The following is a 19949-nucleotide window of genomic DNA, read 5'->3' as shown; positions in this document are numbered from 1 at the left end:
TTAGTGAAATAAAATTGCTCAGGGAATATTTGATTAGGTTTTGTACTTGAGAAACTCCAAAGTACATATTACGTTTTATTCCAAATAATTTATTATCAGAATTAAAGCTAATACTACTGAAAATTATTACGATATGACTGTTTTTGGAGTTCTTTTATCAATTATATTTACCGCTACTCAATAAATGCCCTGATAAATTAACTCCTACAAAGCCCTGTAAGAGTCGTTCAGACGGAAGTTTTTGAAGATCCTCTGTACAGTCCCGATCTAATTCTAAGCAACTTTCATTTGTTTCGGCATCTGAAGCGGTTCCTTGACGATCAGAGGTACAACAGCGATGACGAGCTGAAATAACATGTTATCTCGTGGTTGACTACAAAAGCGGCACATTCTAAGAAGGTCCACAAAAACTTGTACCATGCTGTGTCAAATGTTCGGAGAATCACGCGATCTATGGCGAAAAAGTCTAAGAGTGGTAGATTTTTATTGAATAAATTTCTTTGCTATGTTTCTACTCGTGCTTTTTTTTCTAATTATAAAAAAAGTTACTTTCCAACCGTCCCTTGTATAATCAAATTGATCAAACAACCAGTTTTCATATGTTTGTTTACACTATGACTATTTAAACTAGACATACATGAGTGAAAGACAAAAAAAAATTGCATGTTTAAACATCATTTATTATTTTATCATGACATTTGTAAGGGTTGCAGAGCTAATGACACCTTTGTTAAGAACTTTCAAAGGAGCAGATTTATAGGTGGCAATTTTTTCCATATTTGTTTTAAGATCCGGAGCAACTTGCTCAAAAATTTTCTTCTTTGGTGGTAGCAAAGCGTCAGGTTCACCGGGAAATTCTTCGCACACAACTCGGTCACCAGGTAAACTTCCAGCGGGAGGAATCAAAATTTCAACTTTCTCTGGGGTTGAGGCACACATCACCATGGCTTCGGAGGTTATGCCTCTCATCTTCGCTGGTTTCAAATTGCAAAGGACGATCACAAGACGATTTTGCATTTCTTCCAGAGGGACGAATTTCACCAGACCGGACACTACTGTTCTTGGCTTTTCCTCCCCCACATCAATTTCTTCAACGTATAAGCTCTCAGCATCTGGGTGCTTCTTGGCGGATAATATTCGCCCTACGCGAAAATCCAACCTGCTAACATTGACTTCCCTATCCTCCTCTTTTGTACTTGCAGGTTTTTCTTTTGGTTTCTTTTCTGGTTTAGCAGTTTTAGTCTGCTTTTCTTTATTGACCCCACTTTTTGATTTATAGTCATCAGCTTTACTTGGCGCTTCGCTGGATTTAGAATCAACTACATCCGAGGAAGAACTCAAAGCGGCATCTTTGAGCTCAACTTTAGCAGCAGGCACTTTAACAGAGCTACTTGGCAAGGGATATTGCTGAATTCCATTCATAACTTCAACCTCAATTACTTTACTTTTCCAATATTCCAATTCGAGTTTTAAACGGGTGTTCTTTTCTTTCAATTCGTTTAGTAATTTTTCATAGTACTTCTTCTCAGCTACTTTTCTTAACATGGGAAGCTCGCTTTGGATCAACTGAACCATTTCCTCACCTCTTTTATTGTTTTGTTGGATGCGCTGAAGAATTTCATCCTGCCCCATCTTTGGGTTCCAAAGTACCTGCAAAAAATGTTCGTTAAAGAATGTACGACATCTCAGTTCAAGTCATAAAATCTTGAATTTAGAAATAAAACCAAATACTCAAACCAAAAAAAGATCATCTTACAAATGATGGATAAATGTATCAGCACACTAAGTGTAATGGGGTCGTTTACGAAATTTTAAAAGTATTTTTTTTTTCAAAGAGCATGCTTAAAAACATAGGATTTTGACCATTTTAAAAATAACTTGACAAATTTTAATACTTTTAAACAATTATTTTAATTGGTGAGCAGATTCAATTTCATTTTTTACGCCTCTGTACATCACATCACAAGTGATGAAATGCCATTCACTGACGCAATTAGCGCAGAGCGCTGTATTGAATTCCCTTTTTTACTTACAAGCGCTGGCAACGATATGGTTGATAGCGAGCGTAGAGCACAATATTTAATTCACTTCTTAATCTGGAAACGCGGTAGACAGTAAGCATCAGCATTACGTCCACCAGTGGACTAGTGCGCGAAAATTCATCACAAGTGATGTCATAAAGACCACACCTTGTTTGAAAAATCAGACTTTTTAAAAAAATAATTAAAAATCAAACGTTTTGAAAATAAAAGTATCTTCGCTTCATGTTATTTTTTGGCTCATACTTGCACCGGACACGGGGCACGTTTACGCATATTTATTTCGACACCAAACGTGGTTCCGTTAGGGTTTTGAACATAATGTCTTACCATCGTCAAAATGAAGCAACTTTATTAGACAGAATAGTGTATAAAGTAAAAGCTGAACGGGCACGAAGACAGCATTACACGAGTGTAAGCTATAAGATACGAATTTGTAAATCAATTAAAAATTAAATGCTGATTTTCAAAACTAAATTGCCTGAAATCACAATGTAAAAAAAGTTGAAATAGTTTGGAGCGAAAAAAAAGTCAGAGCACGTTTGGAAGTAAGACACAGCAAGTACTTGCGTAAAGGTGCTCAGACGTCAACGCGTAAACTTGCCTCCGTCACCAAGTTTGGATTTATTTTTACCGTGCAAAAAAATTCAATAACATTTCAGTCTATACAAACACAATTCTCAAAAAAAAAAAAAAAAAAAAAAAAAAAAAAAAAAAAAAAAAAAAAAAAAAAAAAAAAAAAAGATAAAATTCTGCTAATTTTTATATATTTGTTCATTTTTAACTAAGTATTCTTTATTTACAATAAGCTTCAAAACGTTCAACTCAAAATTTACTCGACTTAGTACAGTAAAAATAGGGGTCGGACCCAAACATCCAAAAAAAAAAAAAAAAGCTAAACCTGGTGCAAATTGTTTATTACCCTCCCAATAAGAACAGGTAAAAAGTCCCACCCCATTGTGCGTCGGGTTTTGGAATGGGGGGGTATCTAAAAATTGCTGTTTTGGGTATTTTTCCAGAATTTTTAGAGTAAATTTAAAGAGAGAATATTATGTTTTACTAAATTTAAAAGCATGAAATTAAAGGTGTTTGACCCCCAAGAAAGATGACGTAACCCACCAATACTACAGAGCCCCCCTATCCCCGTAAAACGAAGAAGTACCCCCGACCCCTCTCCATACATTTCATATGGAAACATTATTTAATGCTAAGTTAAAGTTAGAAATCGAGTGTGTCTATTTTCCAAGATCGATGATGCACCTCCTCTGAAAGCTACAGCACCCCCCCCCCTCTGCCAAATAAAATAAATCCTCACCCCCACCTTTCCCTTTTATTTCAAGTAGAAGTATTATTTCATGCAAATCAAAAATGCATTAAATCAGGACTGTCCACCCCATAAGAACAATAGCCCACCTCCCAAAACGAAATTATATACTAAAATATTATCTTTCCCCCATCCCCTCTAATGGTGCACATTTGATTAAATGGCCAGAAAAATTACGCTGAACTGTTTTTTTTTGCTTTCAAATGATTTCTCCTAAGCTTCTAACAAAAAGTTTTCGTTATCAAGATGTTTTTTGGAATCTAGATCCTCAGCAAACTCGTTATTGTTGCAGCTATGTCTAACACAGTTTGTGCATATAATTGAGCACTTCAGTCCACTTTCAAACTTTTCAAACATTCACTACATCCAATGAACTCCTCAGAGCAAGCAGAAGATTTGAGACGCTGAAAGTCTTCTAGAGCAGAAGGCTTGACAGTTGTAATAGGACGCAGATTGTATTTCTGTGGTGCTTTCTTTGCACCCATCAAAAATGACACTAGCTTTCCCATACTTACAAATTACCTATACACTGCATTGCTGGCATATTTCATTGAAGCTTACCGATCATTACCAAAAATATGATCAAGCAGGTATCTTCCATCTATTACATATGAGGCAGTGAGAAGCAAAGGGATGCAAGTGGCAAAATTAAAAATTTGGAGATAACCAGTACAAATGGTTGGGGAACCTCTCCTCTATCTTGAGGCAAGAGATGGTACTAGTAGACCTGGTAGTTGCTCCTATACAGCATAATTTAGAAAAGAAAATCAATGAAAGCCTACCTAGGATCTTATCTTTAAACGCGTTTTATTCAAAACTTGAAAGTGTCCACTTACATCCCTTTGCTTCTCACTGCCTCATATATGACACCAGCTGTTCTCTGATGGTGGAGGAACCTTTTGCTTCAGATAATAGCACTTCAACTATACAAGATTTCTTTCCTTCTGAAACCAGATTCATCGAATACTGATGGAGGATCAGCGCATAACTCGTACCAGAAGTTCTTAACAATTTGTTATTCCATCTTTACTGTTCATACCATTCGGTGGAAAAGATGGTTTGGGCTTACACATCTTTACCAATAGAAACTACTCTCCTAACAGAAGCTAAGACATAACTGTTTACCTCCTTTACAAAGAAATGCCACAAAATTGTTTGCCTTTCAATATCCTTTGATGTTACTACCCGAACGTTAAAGGTCTCATCGCAACTCACCTTATCATCAACGAGCAATACCACTACCAACTTAAGAGGGAAGAAACTTCTGGGGGCTTTAGAAACGGATTGTGATTTCCAAACTGGGAGACAAAAGGGTGTAAATATTTAGCATTCTATAGTTGTATTGCTCATTGCTCTCATCAAGACTTGTTCTATCGTTCAATCACTACAGGTTCTAGACCACCTGAATTTGTCACTGAGTTAGATCGTTGTATAGCTGATGTTTGATGTGATCAAATTTTTTTTAATCGCATAATGTACTTAAAAGGTTGAGATAGTGTTGAAAGTATATGTCCGCATATTTAGCATAATTCACATAACCAGCTGCGTAAAAGAGAGGTAGCTCGGCGTTTGCAAATGAGAACCCCCACCGACTTCGAGGATGCAGAATTGCAGCATTGCCCATCTCACTATTGGCAATTTCGGTTTGTCCCCCCCTTACGGTGATGGCAAAAGATTGTAGAATAGTTGAAGTTTGTTAATCAAGAAGAAGTAGGGAAACTTTTGCCAATTTGAACTTTTTTTATGCTGCAAAGGAATTTTGTTTTCCAGCGCTCTAAACAGTTTAATAACTCCAGTCACAAATAATTTGGTTACTGAGCTCGCTTAGATCTTTTAGAATTATCATTCTGACATTACTATATCATTGTGTGGCATTTTGTGCTTCGGAAAAGTTTAAATCAGGGAAATTTTTTCGTGAACTTCACTGCAATAGTTGATTTTAGAATGTAAATTCAGGGTCCCCCCCCCCCAAAAAAAAAGCGATGGCGCACCCCTTAAGTGTGACGGAGTATCCATCCAGAATAAAAGCCTTCAAAAAAGAAAGAAATACCCCTTGAAAAAACTGCTTTAAAAATTTCAATGACGCAAAGCTGCTCCCTGACGCCCCCCATTCCCCCCCGCCTGTGCACCCCTGTTAATTAGAATTTTTTTCTGTGAGAGTTTATTATTTTACTATTATAGAGTGGTTTCTGCGAGGCTTGAGATTTTTTTCTAAGTAATAGAAATTATTTTTATTTAAATAGAGGATTATTTTGTCCCCCCCCCTTTCCCCCCAAAACCCGACGCGCAAAGTGCTGGGACTTTTTACCCCTTCTTGCTGGAAGGGTAAGAAGTAATTTGCAACAGGTTTCACTTTTTTTTTTGGATGTTTGGGTTTGGCCATTTTTTGGCCTAATTTTACTGTACTAACTTGGTAGAAAACATATTATTCTTTCTGCATGCTAGACCGAAGCTTGACTGATGCTCAAAAACTTGTGAGGATATTTGCTAGGGAGCAGCATCAATCTGTTATGACTGTTGGCGCTCGAGTTATAATTCGTTTTGAAAAAAGGACATTGCGTAAACGTGCCCTGGACTACCCTACATATGTTATTCCTTGCATAACTTCTTTAGACGCAGCATTGGCAGTTTTTCTCAATGAGGAAAACTTGTTTTCGTAAAATAATTTATGTAAACAGTTGATGAATGAAAAAATATTTTTTGCCATTAAATTTTTTTAAAAAATAAAGAAAATTTCTGTTTTTGCTATAGGGGGAGATGGGGCACCTTGGACCAGTCTTAATTATTTTAATACTATTAATATTTTTTATTTTATTTATGAGCAACAAATAGCACCTATGATCACACAAATCATATAATGAAGTCACATGCTACAGTTATATTGAACAAATTTTATTCCAGAAAGTGTTATTTCAGTAGTGCTGAGTAATCTTCAGAAACTGCAACTTTTTTAAAAAATGGTTTTCATCAAGATTGAGGGGGGGGGGGAGATTGAACCCCTTTCTTAAAGTAAATTTTTTTAGTTTACAATTATTGGCAATTTTTTAATTTTTTGTCAAAAAGAAAAAATATGACGACATCACTTTTTCTGACCAACAACGTGGAGTGGTTGGTACACTCTTAGTGAGGCACGTTGGACCGGACCAACCTACAACAACTTTTTTTCTCTTAAATCTCAATAATTATAACACTATTCTAAGTGTTTATACATTTTTCATTCATTTCATTGCATGTTTCGAAATAATAATAATAAAGACTCATGGCAAAAAAAAGTAAAGATATATTTTAAAATTATTCAACAAAAATTATACTAAATTAACTTTACCAAAAGATTTATTCCATAGCTGCAATGTTTAACTATTTATATTTTCAAATATTCTTCACATTTTTTTTTTGGCAGACAATTATTTTCAAAGAATAAAATATGTTATGCATACGTAATAAAGTTCCTGTATTAAACATAATTTTTTTCCAAACAAGCATTTTACATAGATAGAAAATAAAACCAATAATTGATTGTAAGAAGGAAAGGGCAAGCTTTTTCTAAAGATTATTTAATTTCATTTTCAATATTCAATTTCACTCGACACACAAAAGAGAATAAGTTTGTTGCAAGCAATGTTTGATGGTATTTATCACTAAAATTATTACAGATGTTATTTGCGTATGCGGCCTAACGTGCACCATTAGGCGGACCAACGTACCCTACCCGTGGGGCACGTTGGTCCACTTTACAAGGATCCATTTAAATTTAATATTAAAAAAGTTAAATCAATTCAACAATTCCGACAGTTTGAGGCAGTCTTCAACAGTCTGAGGTGTTGAGAAATGTTTCGAAAATCGAACTGCTCCTTAAATTTTTTGATGAGATAAAAAATGAAAAGTAAAAAAGCGTACCAACGTGCCCTACCTCCCCTTAATAGAGATGCAAAATTTCTGACGCAGCAAAAAAATACTTTTCCGTTTTTTCGTAAAAATTTATTTTTTGCGAATTAAAATGTATTTGATAGCTAAATTTTCTAAGAAAGCATAAAAAATGATGAAACCATAAATGATACATGCAACTCATATGATGTTTTTCTCTTGAACAGAAATTTACTTAAACTTTTACTGCAAAAAAAAAAAAAAAACCAGTAGCTTTTTCATTCCTAACACCAAAAAATATTTAAATTAGTCAAATTATCAATCGCAATAAATTTTCATCAAAATGTGTTATTGTTATGAACTATTAAAAAAGACCCTTCAAAAACATAAAATTTACAAAAATGCCAAGTCTTACGTCCACCGTAGAAAGTAGTAAGATATTAAGTAAAAACAAGTCCGCTGTTTAAGTTGGTTTTTTGGGAAGCACCCTCCCCCCTCCCCCCAGAACCTATTCTTCAGGAAAAATGTCAATTTGTACGCATGAGTTTCTTTTCTTTTTTTTTTTCGTAATAGTAACCACATTTTTTCACATTTATGCATGTGTGCAAAAGAAAGTGTTCAGAATATAGTGCAATAATTGACTTAAATGCAATAAATGAGTTATTTTTTTTAGTTACAGAATGTATTATATTAAAAATATAAATTAAAATAAGAGATAATTGCACAAGCTTTAAAAAACAAATGCAAAAATTTAATCATCAATTTATTGTTCTTTAATCTATGATTTAAAAAAGAATTTTCGCTAAAACATCATAATAAACTTAAATGCAGAAACCATTAAAAAAAAACTAACCTTTTTCTTGCACCTAAATATTACACATTTAATAACATTCCTTTCAGTTGTAATCGGACTCCAATTTAACGAATTCATCGGAACCGAAAACTTTAAACGTTAAATCGGGGTTATTCGTAATATCGGGGTGTGAAATTTTTTTTGAAAAAATACACATACCTTATCTAAAACCCTTGATACGCAACTGCGCAAAAATATCCATACTTAGAGAGTTTATTCCTTTTATTCAGCATTCCACGACTTATTACAAGCTAGTTAATTTGAAATTTTAAAGTACTGAGTAATAGATGTTTGGACAATTTCCTTGATACTTGACTCGAAATAGTTCTCTTTAGACTTTATGGAGAGAGAAAAAATAAGGTGTGTCTTTTGCAGCCTGCTGCATGAGATATGTTTTTAGTTTTCAGCCCATGTAAAGCATTTGAAAAAGTAAGTTTTAATGATCGTTTCACTATCACTTTTAGCATCAGAATCACTATTCGTGGTTGCCCCCTCGCCCGTCAAAAATTGCTGATTTCAACAGAAAAGTATTTTTTCTGCTTCAGCTTCGGACTATATAGATGTAACATTTAGAAAACAATCCAATATTTCCTAACTCAAAGTAACAGAAGTTTTTTTTGGCTGTTAAAATAATTTGTTATTTCGGGGTTTATTATTCGGTAAATAGGGGTTTTTCATTTAGACAGGGAAAAAGGAAAATTCGCTGTATCGCGAAATAGAGGTTTGTTAAATCGGGGTCTGACTGCGTAAAATGGAACTGAATTTAGGTGTCTTGGTAGTGTTCTGAATTTCCTTTCGTAACTCTACCAACTGGTACATAAGGACATTTTTATGTAATAGAGTTATTGGCAATTTTTTTAGTAAAATATTTTTTAAGTGAACAGTCCAGAGAAAAATATTATCAAATACTCATTAATTAAAACTTATTAATATTTATATTTGTGCATTACAAATATTGCAGTAAATACAAACTGTCTAGATTGTTAGAAATATCCCCACAGGTCTCATTTTACTTAGAAATGTTTAAATCAACATTCTCTTTTAAAATGTGTATCCGGTGTATTGTTGCCTATGAAATCTGCTTGGCAAAATGGATTAGTGACAAATTATCTACTATTTAGAATACTTCTAATTGAACACAGAGCTGACAGGCCGTATTTATGGAGTATTCATGCAAGCACAAATAAAGCGCTTGCTCAGATCACCAAGAGTAACGTAGTGTTATTACGCTGTCGTACTACAGTCGACGCTCGATATAACGACCATCTCCGTCCCAGAGAAAAAGGTCTTTATAACGAGTGGTCGTTATAAGAGGTATAAATTTAAAAAATGTACACCGTCATCATGCATGCCCAAGTAAATGCCCAAATGTCTTTTATCATAGGAATTTTTAGAAAAGTAGTGTGCAAAATATTATGACAGAATATTAAACAAGTTTTAAAGTAGAAAATATAGGGAGGAAAATGTTACACACTTTCAGATCTGCTACTACTACTACTACCACAACAATTTCTGAAGATAAAACCAGAAACAGAGGTCTGCCTTTTTAGCAGACGTGATTTTTACAAAACATTATTTTCTGTTTCAGATATGTGATAAATTGTGTTTCTCTTGCTTTCCAAAGAAACATTTAAAAGTACCTCGAGAACCCTAAATCTTTAAAAATACTAGATTCAAACACCAGACTACCAATACATCTGTCAACCAATACACCCTTTTCTTAGGAATCTGGAATTTTCTCGATTTTTCCTCCCATTATTTTTTCTGTGCTAGCTGTGGTGAACCCCAAACCACTTAAAGTTGGATTTGACATTGAAAACTGCAGGCAGATGTCCGTAAACAATAATCAATGTCATTTTAAGCTACAAATTTGTTTTATTGGAAAGAACACAAGAAATAGCGTCCGCTGATTCGGTCGCTGTATTGAATTAGTCGATACAGAACGGTCGTTATAACAAAAGAAAATTAACATAGAGTTTATAGGAACAAAAATGGGACTTCTACCACTGGTCGTTATAATGGGATGGTATTTATAATGTGTGGTCGTTATATTGAGCGTCGACTGTATTGCCAAGTTAATGTATCAATTATACAGATAAAGGTATTCAATATTAATACGGATAATACTATAAATGGTTCAGCTAACTTGTTAGGAAACAATTTATGACAAAGTTGTTAAGTAGGTGTGCCTAAAGTACTAACTAAAACAATTGAATTACTTGATATCTCACTACTTTTCACGGTGGAAGCAAGACTTAGCATTTTTGTACATCTTATGCTTTTTGAAGGGATATCCATAGGCGGCTGGTGCATCAAAAAAGTGTGGGGTCAAAAAAAGTGTGGGGGCGGGGGGTAAATGGGGGTTAGGGGGCATGGCCCCTGAAGCTTTTTTTTGTTTTAGACTTGGGTCGTATTAAAGGCTTTTAACATTTATTATTCTGTGACTTCCAAAACATGTGAAATACGGCCTTAAGGTGCCGCTGGAGAGAGCCTCGGAAGTTTCGAAGTCAATGTTAAGTCTACGGGGAAGTTTCCTCCCGATTGCTAATTCGCATTTCAATATTTTGAGATAATTTTTTCTGCATAACATTCTTCACAGCAGTACAAATAACGCGTCTTTTTTAATTTTTCATTTTCTGTTAAAATTTAATATTAAATGGCTGTTAAATTTATGAGTTGACAAAAGAAGAGGGGCTTTCTGTTTAAACGCATCATAAATGCTCAAGATCTAACATTTGCTCAATTTGAAAAACTACGCGTTATTCTTGAAAGTTTGGGCTTTTCAGGGATACCTTTCTTTTAATCATACTCAAATTAGGATAAGAGTAATTGGGAGGGGAAAACTGGAAAATTTTGCAAAAATTGACGAATTTCCGTGTTAACCACGCCTCCCGCCTGTGACAATAGAGAAAGAGGGGACAGATTCTTTATCCCCTGTTGGGGTGGGGCAAGGAGATCGTCTCCAGGCAGTCTTCAGGATAATAAAAAACATGTGTTTAGGGGGAGGGGATGACAGCAATTAAGGGTTGAATGAGCGAGAGCATTTATTTCCTTCGGGTCTAAACTTGGAGTAGACTATTTTTTGAGCTTCGCTACGCAACTTTTTCCTTGCTTACATACAGATTTGGAAATACATATCCTAGCAGCCCCACGTAATTCAAATAAATTTGAAACTTTTTTTTAGCGAAAATATTACACTATCTAACAATAGGTTTGCATTTTAACTTTGCGTAATTGCCATATTACCAACTGTATTCTAATGCAAAACAAAAACTTTCTTTCAGAAAAAATGTATCAGAAGTGTAATATGCAAATAAAATAAAAGATGTCATAATTATGTGCCCATTGAAAGTGATTACAATGAACTTTGAAGAAAAGCATCAACAATCTTTTGTGCAAATAAACAGTTGCATTAACTAGGATGAAATACTGTGAAAGCACTTATTCTCACGAGCCTAAATTTTAGCGAAATTGAAAAAAAACCAAGAATTTCCGAGTTGCAAATTTTGCGAATTTTATATGAACAGAATTATTCTATAAAAAATTATTTCGTGAGGTTTAAATTTTCGTGATTACGACGAGCTCTGGAAAATTGCGAAAATGAAAGCCTCGCGAAAATAAGTGCTTTTACTCAAAGTCATCACATAAATACGTTATCCAGAATCCGTTAGCCAGAAATACGTTATCCTATTGATCTATAATGAACTAATTTTCACGTGCTGAAAATCTAACTTCGTGGTTCGAAAGGAGCCTTATGCTATTTAAAAAGTTCTATTCGGGAATTAACGCACCACTAAGTGCTTATAGTCATACTTTTTTTCTGAGACAGCAATTAGGAAACTGAGGTGCCCCGCGTGGGAGCACAGAGCGATTTGAAGTGAGGTACAATAAGACATTGAGAAGGCTCATAATCAGTTATATTATGACACTATATTATAAATATTGAATACATGTTAATATATAGTAAATGTCACACAAAACATTACAGGACTAAAAGCTAGTTATAACGATAATTTTTTTTTTTATAAAATAACGTTTGATGCATCACAAATCGAAAAAAAAAAAAAAACATCCAATAAGACATTAGATGATAAGAAAATGGGAATTATAGAATGTAAGACAATCAAATCTCCATTGTCGAGAAATTATTATATCGTTGGCCACCGCAATTGGCCATACCTTTTCAGTGTTGTTACCAGTAACCAGCTTGAACTCGAAATAAGACTTTTTGATAGTGAACCAAAAAACTGTTTGTGCTTGAAAAACTACTTTTTTTTTTTTAAATTTATAAATAATTTGCTTTTAAAATATTTTTTAAAAAACTTTTTACATAATTTATTGGTTTTAAAAACATAATAGGCTTTTTCCTTCAGTCAAAAGTATGTACTACTTTTAGTTACTGAAATTGATAGAATAAGCAAAAAAAAAAAAGAAATAAATAACATGGAGCAAGAAAAAAACTTTCATTACCCAACGTTTAATTTTTAATTAATTATTTTAAGTGTCCAATTTTAAAAGTAAGGCGTGGTCTTTATGGCGTCACAAATGATGTACTTTGGCGCATCTGTCTACCGCGTTTCCACGTTATGATAATCAAGAAGCGAATTAAATATTGCGCTCAATGTTTGCTCTCAACCATATCGTTGCCAGCACAAGTGAGTAGAGATGCGAATTAAATATTTCGCTCTGTGAATGGCAACAGTAAATGGCATTTCATCATTTATGATATCATCGGCAGAAGCGTAAACAATGAAAGCGCGCCGATTAAAATATCTTTTTAAAAATATAAACTTAGTCAAATCCTTTAAAAAATGGTCAGATCCCATGTTTTTAAGCATACTCTTTTGGGAAAAAATACTTTTAACATTTTGGAAACGACCCCATTTGAGGAAATTAATATTTTTAATTTAAATGTAGTTTTCATAGTAAGAATGATTGTGTACAATTTTCCTCTGCTCCATCTTTTTCATACATATTGTTTGTTTGTAATTTTGCTGTAAGCTATTCAATTACTTTTGAGGTACCTATTGCGTTTTAAATTTAAAACTTTCATAGATTCATTCATTTTGAATGAACCTATGATCTGAATGACGAATGAATCTACATTTGAACGATTTAATCTGATTAATAATCAGATATAGACAAAACCTAAACCCATCATCAAGCCTGCAGTTTCAACATAGGCGAATGTTAACTTTTTTTTTCTTTTTTAAAAATCTTTTTGCATAACTTGTGTAACAGGTATGCCGGTAGGATATTTTAGTGCTCCGTAATTATTTTTAAATATATCCTAAAAACTGTACCAATAAGTGCGCCACGAAGTGTTAAAAAAGTGCTTTAAAATGTATGCTGCACAAAATACATGTTCCAAAAAGCGTTATCCGAAGTGTTCTCAAAATTATTCAAAAACGTTCTAAAAAGGGGGACACGTGTCCATACTTAAAAAGTATTTTGAAAAGTGTTCTCAGGAAGGTTGAATTACCTATTTCAAAAAATGTGTTCTCACACAGGGGACAAGTGTCCATGCGCAAAATGTGTTCAAAAAGAGTTTGATTATTTGCAGTGCACTAGGAATCAGCAAGAGGTCCAAGCCAAGAAAAATTTCTAGGAGATCATGTGATTTCTTGCGTAAAGCTCTGCTCCATAAGCCGTACGGTTCTGCCAATATCCAGTTTTGTAAAAGCTTTTTTTTTTTTTTTTCTGCGTCGCGATTAAAATGACGAAATCACCAAGTTAGTATTTTCATTGCTCGCGACCTGAGATGTTTGCAATACTGATATTTGGATGCCTCACTTGCCAAATCGACTAACTCCATAAAACAAAAGGTAGAGACTAGTTATGAAGAAGATGGTGCTATATCCATATGAGTAAATAGATCCTCATGGTACATTTTCTGCCATCACATGGTCAGAAACGTACTAAACCAAAACTTTAATATAATTTCACATGCTAAGCATTGATGAAGCATTATGAAGCACTATTAAAGCAGAAATGAGGTTTTTTTTTAGAAGGTGGAGAGGATCGATTTGGCAATTGAGACATCCATTTGGTGATCCTGATCAACTTTCGGGGTAGAAGAACCTACTTGTATAGCAAAAGCTCTATGCATGGTAGGTTTTTCACAATTTGCAGCCAAAGTAGGCTACAAATTGCATTTTTACAAATTCCAACCGTACATCACCGGCTTGTTATCTGCTGAGAGAATAGTTTTCTGAAGTTAATTTTTCCTCGTTTGTAGCCTGTTGCTTTATCCAAAAGGTATGCAAGTGGCATTTCGATAGCTCAAATAATTGCTGAATTATCTTAGCTGAAAAACCAGCCAAAAATTGATTTCGTCAATTTTGTCTCAATTTCAAAAAGCAATATCTCAAAAGGGTCCTCTTATTTTAGTTTTCCTTCACATCATTAAAAAGAGCACACTTTTATTAACTAAGAAACGTTAGTTTCATTTTCGAGACGCACCCAATAAAAAAGAATAACGTACGTAATTAAAAAACATGTGCGTCATTTCATGTGAAATCAACAAAAAATATTAGATCTTACAAATTCGTGTCAAACAATTCTAAATATATATATATATATATATATATATATATATATATATATATATATATATATATATATATATATATATATATATATATAAATACTGGATCTACTGAAAAAGAAAAGAAAAAAAAAAGGGGGAGGGGGATCTATTGTAGCTGAGTTTTGACAGGAAATAAAATCTGTTTTAAATATTTTAGACCGTTAGTTTTTGTATGAGCGTCCCTCCAACAGCCCGAGAAATGGTAACTAGTATGTTGTGGCCATCACGAAACTTTCTTCTATATTTTTCTTTTTTTTTCTGATCCCTCCCCATGCTTGACGGGGAAGCAATATTCCCAACAAACACAAAATGACACATGCAAAAACTTGACGACCATCCCAATGTCTGAATTATTGCAAAAGCAAAGCAAAGAGCGAAAATTGAAAGTTATTTTAAAAACCTTGCTTGAATTAATTACAAATATTTTATTTGTTAGCAAACATAAGATGGCAACAGTTAAAAATTTTAAATCATTGAGATAATATTTCCGATCATTTCCATACAATTAAAATCACGAGAAATAAGCAGACGATAATCTATTACGATTTATCTTTCTTTTTGTTGCATTAATAAAGCTATTTTTATTCGCTAAAAAATAATGATAATAAAAATAAATCAGCACCTCTTGGCGCGATTGGCGCCAAAATTGAACCAAAGCCTGTTTACATATGGATTCACATATATCCCAAATTTCAACCAGAACGTAGCATTACTTCTTGAGATAGGGGACTCACAATGGAAAAAAAGAACGGGCGATTGCGCTACCCCCTTTTTAGCTGTTGACACCAAAATAAAATCAGCTTTTATACCCACTAAAAGCTACTTGCCGATAAATTTTTCTTTCATTCCGTTCATTATTTCTTGAGATACATCAGTCACAATTGACGACAAAAAACGTTCTATAGCTCAACCTCCGTTTGAGTTATTGACACCAAAATTGAATCAGCACATGTTCCTGTTACTGGCAACATATGGACCAAATTTTGTTTGATTCCGCCAGTTACTTCCTGAGGAATAGCAATCACGCGTAACTCAAAAAAACGTCCCATTGCTCCACCCCCCTTGGAGGAATTCGCGCCAAAAACCAATGGGCACAAGTTCACATAGGGGCACATATGCGTACCAAATTTCGTTCGATTTCATGCGGTAGTTTTTGCTGTAGAGCGGCCACAAAAAACTGGTCACACACAGACGTGACACACATACACACACACACACATACACACACACACACACACACACAGACAGACATTTTCCAAAAATAGTCGAAATGGACTCAGCACACCTCAAAACGTTCGAATCCGTCAAAATTCGAAATTCGAAAATTTGCACGAATCCAATACTTTCTTCTATATATTAGATATAGAAGAAAGTAAAAAGTGACATTCCGGTTCCTGGAAACGAAGTAAAATATATGTGTTAATTTGAAAGTAGTAACTTCAGGGAAAAAAAAACTCGATAACAGGACGAAGCCATTTCCTCAAATATTTTCCATGGTATTACAAATCACATGAGGGGACGGGAGCATGACCACAGCCATCTCATCCAAAAAATGAAGTAAATACATATAACTGGTATAATCTGAAAGTAATAAATTTTTAGAATAAAAACCCCCGATTGCAGAACGAAACTATTTCTTCCAAGCTTTTCCATACCATTGCAGATCACAATTTAATCTGCTATTAAATTTTGCCCAAGTTGGAACAGGGATTACAGTCTTCTACCCCCTCCCCCTCATCCCCATTAATACGTTACTACATATTTAGTTTACATATTTATGGGCCCATTTAAATTCGAAAAATTATTGCAGTAATAAAAATATCTGAAACTTCATTTTTATGTAGTGTAAGTTCAGACCTCAGTGAGGAAGGAGGAGGGGGGAGGGTAGAAGCTCCCTTAGCACCCCCCCTCCCGGATCTGCTACTGCCATATGATATTAAGAGTATCTTGCCCTAGGCATTTTTTTTTTTGTAAATATCTTCAGAAGTCACCAATGTCTATGGCTCGCTACTTTCACTTCAGTAAATTAAATGGTGGAACGGTTGAAAAGCCATTTTTTTTCCCATTATGAGCTCATTACAATCCCAGTCAGAATTTTTATTCATAACTACGGCAGTCAAAGCACATGATTTTCAGTTACCGCTTTTCACATTTTCAATTAACAGTTACATGGCGAAGAAATTGCATCATCTAAAAACATCTGTAAATCTCTTTCTCACAAGTTCATTATTACTTTTTGGAAAGAACCCTTTACAGTACCATTCTGAAATTTTTTACCACTTATGCACCACATTTATTGAGCAATCCGAGTTTCTTATTCTGCCGTGCTAAGCACAGATGTGGTATCTGCAGTAGAGCTCAAAATGAGAAATTGATGATTAAAGTTTTACAACTCGTTTCTCGTATTTATGACTTAATTAAACGCTCAACTTGCGGTAGTTGTTTCGTAAATAACTTATCTAAAAACCGTAAGAGAGTATTTTTGTAAAAATCTTAATTTCAAATTAATAAATGTAGTTACGACAAATTTTCTTTTCAAAACCTTTTCATATACTAAGCTATTTTCACCGTAACTGACAATTACTACGCATTTTTAGGGGTATCTGCACAGAAACGACAAAAGTAGCTTAGAAAAACGTGCTCAATGTATCATTAAATAATACTGAAAACATCTTCTTTCTTTAGACTTAGCTGTTTCGCTTTATTTTGTTAATACAAATCTAACAGAATCAAACTTCTGAAAGATACCATTTTCAAAACTCCGGACAGTTAAAACTGTAATCCATAGCAATTTTCTGTTTTTTATATTCCAGGAATGTGTTTTTTTATAACGTTTTATTTTCTACATTCATTTTTACCGAGCATGAAGATAATTTTGGCAGCAGACGATACTTAAATAAAAATATTACAGGTCGAAGAATGAAATGAGTTTTTTTTTTTTTTTTTGCATGAAAGAATTAGATATAAATATTTTACATGCATTTCATTTTTAGAATTTGCATTTTAAATAACCATTTAAATAGAAAAAGCTGAATATTTACTTTAACAATTATGGAAAGTAGTATTAGTTTTTATTTTCAATCTGTATCAACTATTCAACGGTAAACTAATTTTAATATTCTGTGTTACAATAAACTGCTACATTATTAAATGTGCTGTTTTACTAAGGTATAAAAGTCGTATCTACAAATTACTAAGGAAAAAGTGGTAACTGCGCAGATACCACTTTAAAGGCTTAGTATTTGTCACTTACGTTCAAATTGCCTTAGCAAACTAAGCAAATTTGCAGTTACGACTTTTTTCGTAAAGCTTTTTTTAATATTTCGCGTTCACAAATCGCCAAAAAACTTGAGATATAGGTAAACTTAATTACTAACGACCACCTGGTGACAATAACTCATTTTTGATAAAATGTGCAGATACCACATCTGTGCTTAGCACGGCAGTATTGTCCTTATTTAACCGCTGTTGAGATCCTTTGATTTTTCAGCTTGGACCAGGGGCCTATGCCCCACCACCGTCCACTGCAGGCACGGCTCCTCTGGTCCTGAGCACTGTTTCCCTGAATCCGCTTCTCCTGGGCGGCGGCATCCATGTCCTACACACACGCACGCTCATACACACACACGCCCTTACACACATACACACACGCCTACGTGCATACACACAGGTCAACGCACACACACTAGTCTACACATGCACGTGCGCACGCCTACGCACACACACACAACTATACACACGTAACCAACCAGGAGGAGGGACAGGTTTGGGGGGACAGGAGCCGTTTCTAGAAACAATAACTCCAATGAGTAGGGTCCTGTCACAACTCGTGATTGCGAAAAACATAATTTGAATTAAAAATTTCAGAATTCAAATTTGTTTTTCTCTTTTTTTGAAAATATCAAGCAATGCTTTTTATGACTTTGAAATATTAGTGTCGCAGAATCTTGCGAAGTGACAAATAATTTTAAATCATATCCCCCCCCCCCTCCCGAGAGCTTTAAAAAATACTTAGTCAAACACTCTCGCCCTCATAGGAGCTGAGAAAAAAGCACCGAAACTTTTTACATTTTTCGAGTTTTCCTGGGGAGCGTTCTCCCACAAAAACAAACGGTCTAAAATATCTGATTTTTTTTTCTTTCAAAACACAGGTGCAGTAGATCCTGTAAATTTTATTAGAATTGCTTGACATGAATTTGTAAGTAATTGAAAAAGTAATTTATGTTGTAAGTAAGTAATTAATGTTACATAATTAAAAGTGTGCTCCTTTTAATGATATGAAGAAAAATCAAATTAAAGAAGACCATTTTGAGATTGCTCTTTTTAATTGAGACAATATTGATGAAAACTTTTTTGACTGAACTGGAAAAAGTTCAGCAATTATTTGGGCTATCAAGATGCCACTTGCATAGAAACAGGCTGCAAACGAGGAAATAATTAGCTTCAGAAAACTAATCTCTCAGCAGGTACAAGCCGATGTGTATGGTTGGAATTTGTAAAAATGCGATTTTTATCCTGCTTTCGCAGCAAATTGTGAAAAATCTACCATGCATCGATCTTTTGCTATATAACTAGGCTCTTCTACCACAAAAGTTGTTCAGGATCACCAATACCAGTATTGTAACCATCTCAGGCCGAGAGCAAGGAAAGCAAACTTGATGATTTTGTCGTTTTAATCGCAACGCGGAAAAAGAGGCCAAACTATGGATATCGGCAGATATATACAATTTATGGATATTTGCTTCTATGAACATCCGTTAAAATTTTCATAAAAATTGGAGAGGGTCGATTGGGAACCCCTAGGTCACTTGACATGGAACGACCCATGTATATTGCATTTTAATTCGACTTTTTCAAACCAGATTAAAAATTTGTATTAATAAAAAAATAATAATAATAACAACTCTTTATGTCGACAGCTGGTATCTTTTAGACGTCAGTCCATTTTTATTTTCCCCCATTTCTGGCAAAAGTATATAAATATTTATTTATTGTTTATACTTGCACTTGAAGTTTACATTTTAAAACTTCTTTTTCATCTATAATAAATGTTTTCAAAATAACTCTTGCATTTTTATTCATACACTCTTTAAATTTTCAACTGGAATTAATGATTGAAGAAAGACTAAATTTTACGTTTCCTTTTCTCCACTTTTACAAATATGCATACAATGTAGCGACAAGGGTACTTTCCCAATACCTTTTTTTTTTCAGATCCACCTTTAAGCGCAACACTTGAAAATTGCCTGATTTTTTTCAGTTAAAAAATTTAGGTTCTGA

At 34.1% G+C, this 19949-nt stretch overlaps 1 protein-coding gene across 1 annotated transcript in view; it reads right to left on the bottom strand.

Moving 5' to 3' along the window:
• Window positions 1-666: 666 nt before the first annotated feature.
• Window positions 667-19949, bottom strand: part of LOC129220202 (aminoacyl tRNA synthase complex-interacting multifunctional protein 1-like) — a 32263-nt gene continuing 12980 nt past the window's right edge. The window contains exon 2 of the mRNA XM_054854567.1: window positions 667-1650. Coding sequence (XP_054710542.1) covers window positions 682-1650 — 969 coding nt within the window. The 3' untranslated portion in view covers window positions 667-681. The remainder of the gene's footprint in view (window positions 1651-19949) is intronic.

The sequence above is a fragment of the Uloborus diversus genome, chromosome 4, assembly GCF_026930045.1.
Source record: "Uloborus diversus isolate 005 chromosome 4, Udiv.v.3.1, whole genome shotgun sequence".
NCBI classification, from domain to species: Eukaryota; Metazoa; Arthropoda; class Arachnida; order Araneae; family Uloboridae; genus Uloborus; species Uloborus diversus.
This window is presented reverse-complemented; position numbering and strand designations above follow the sequence as displayed.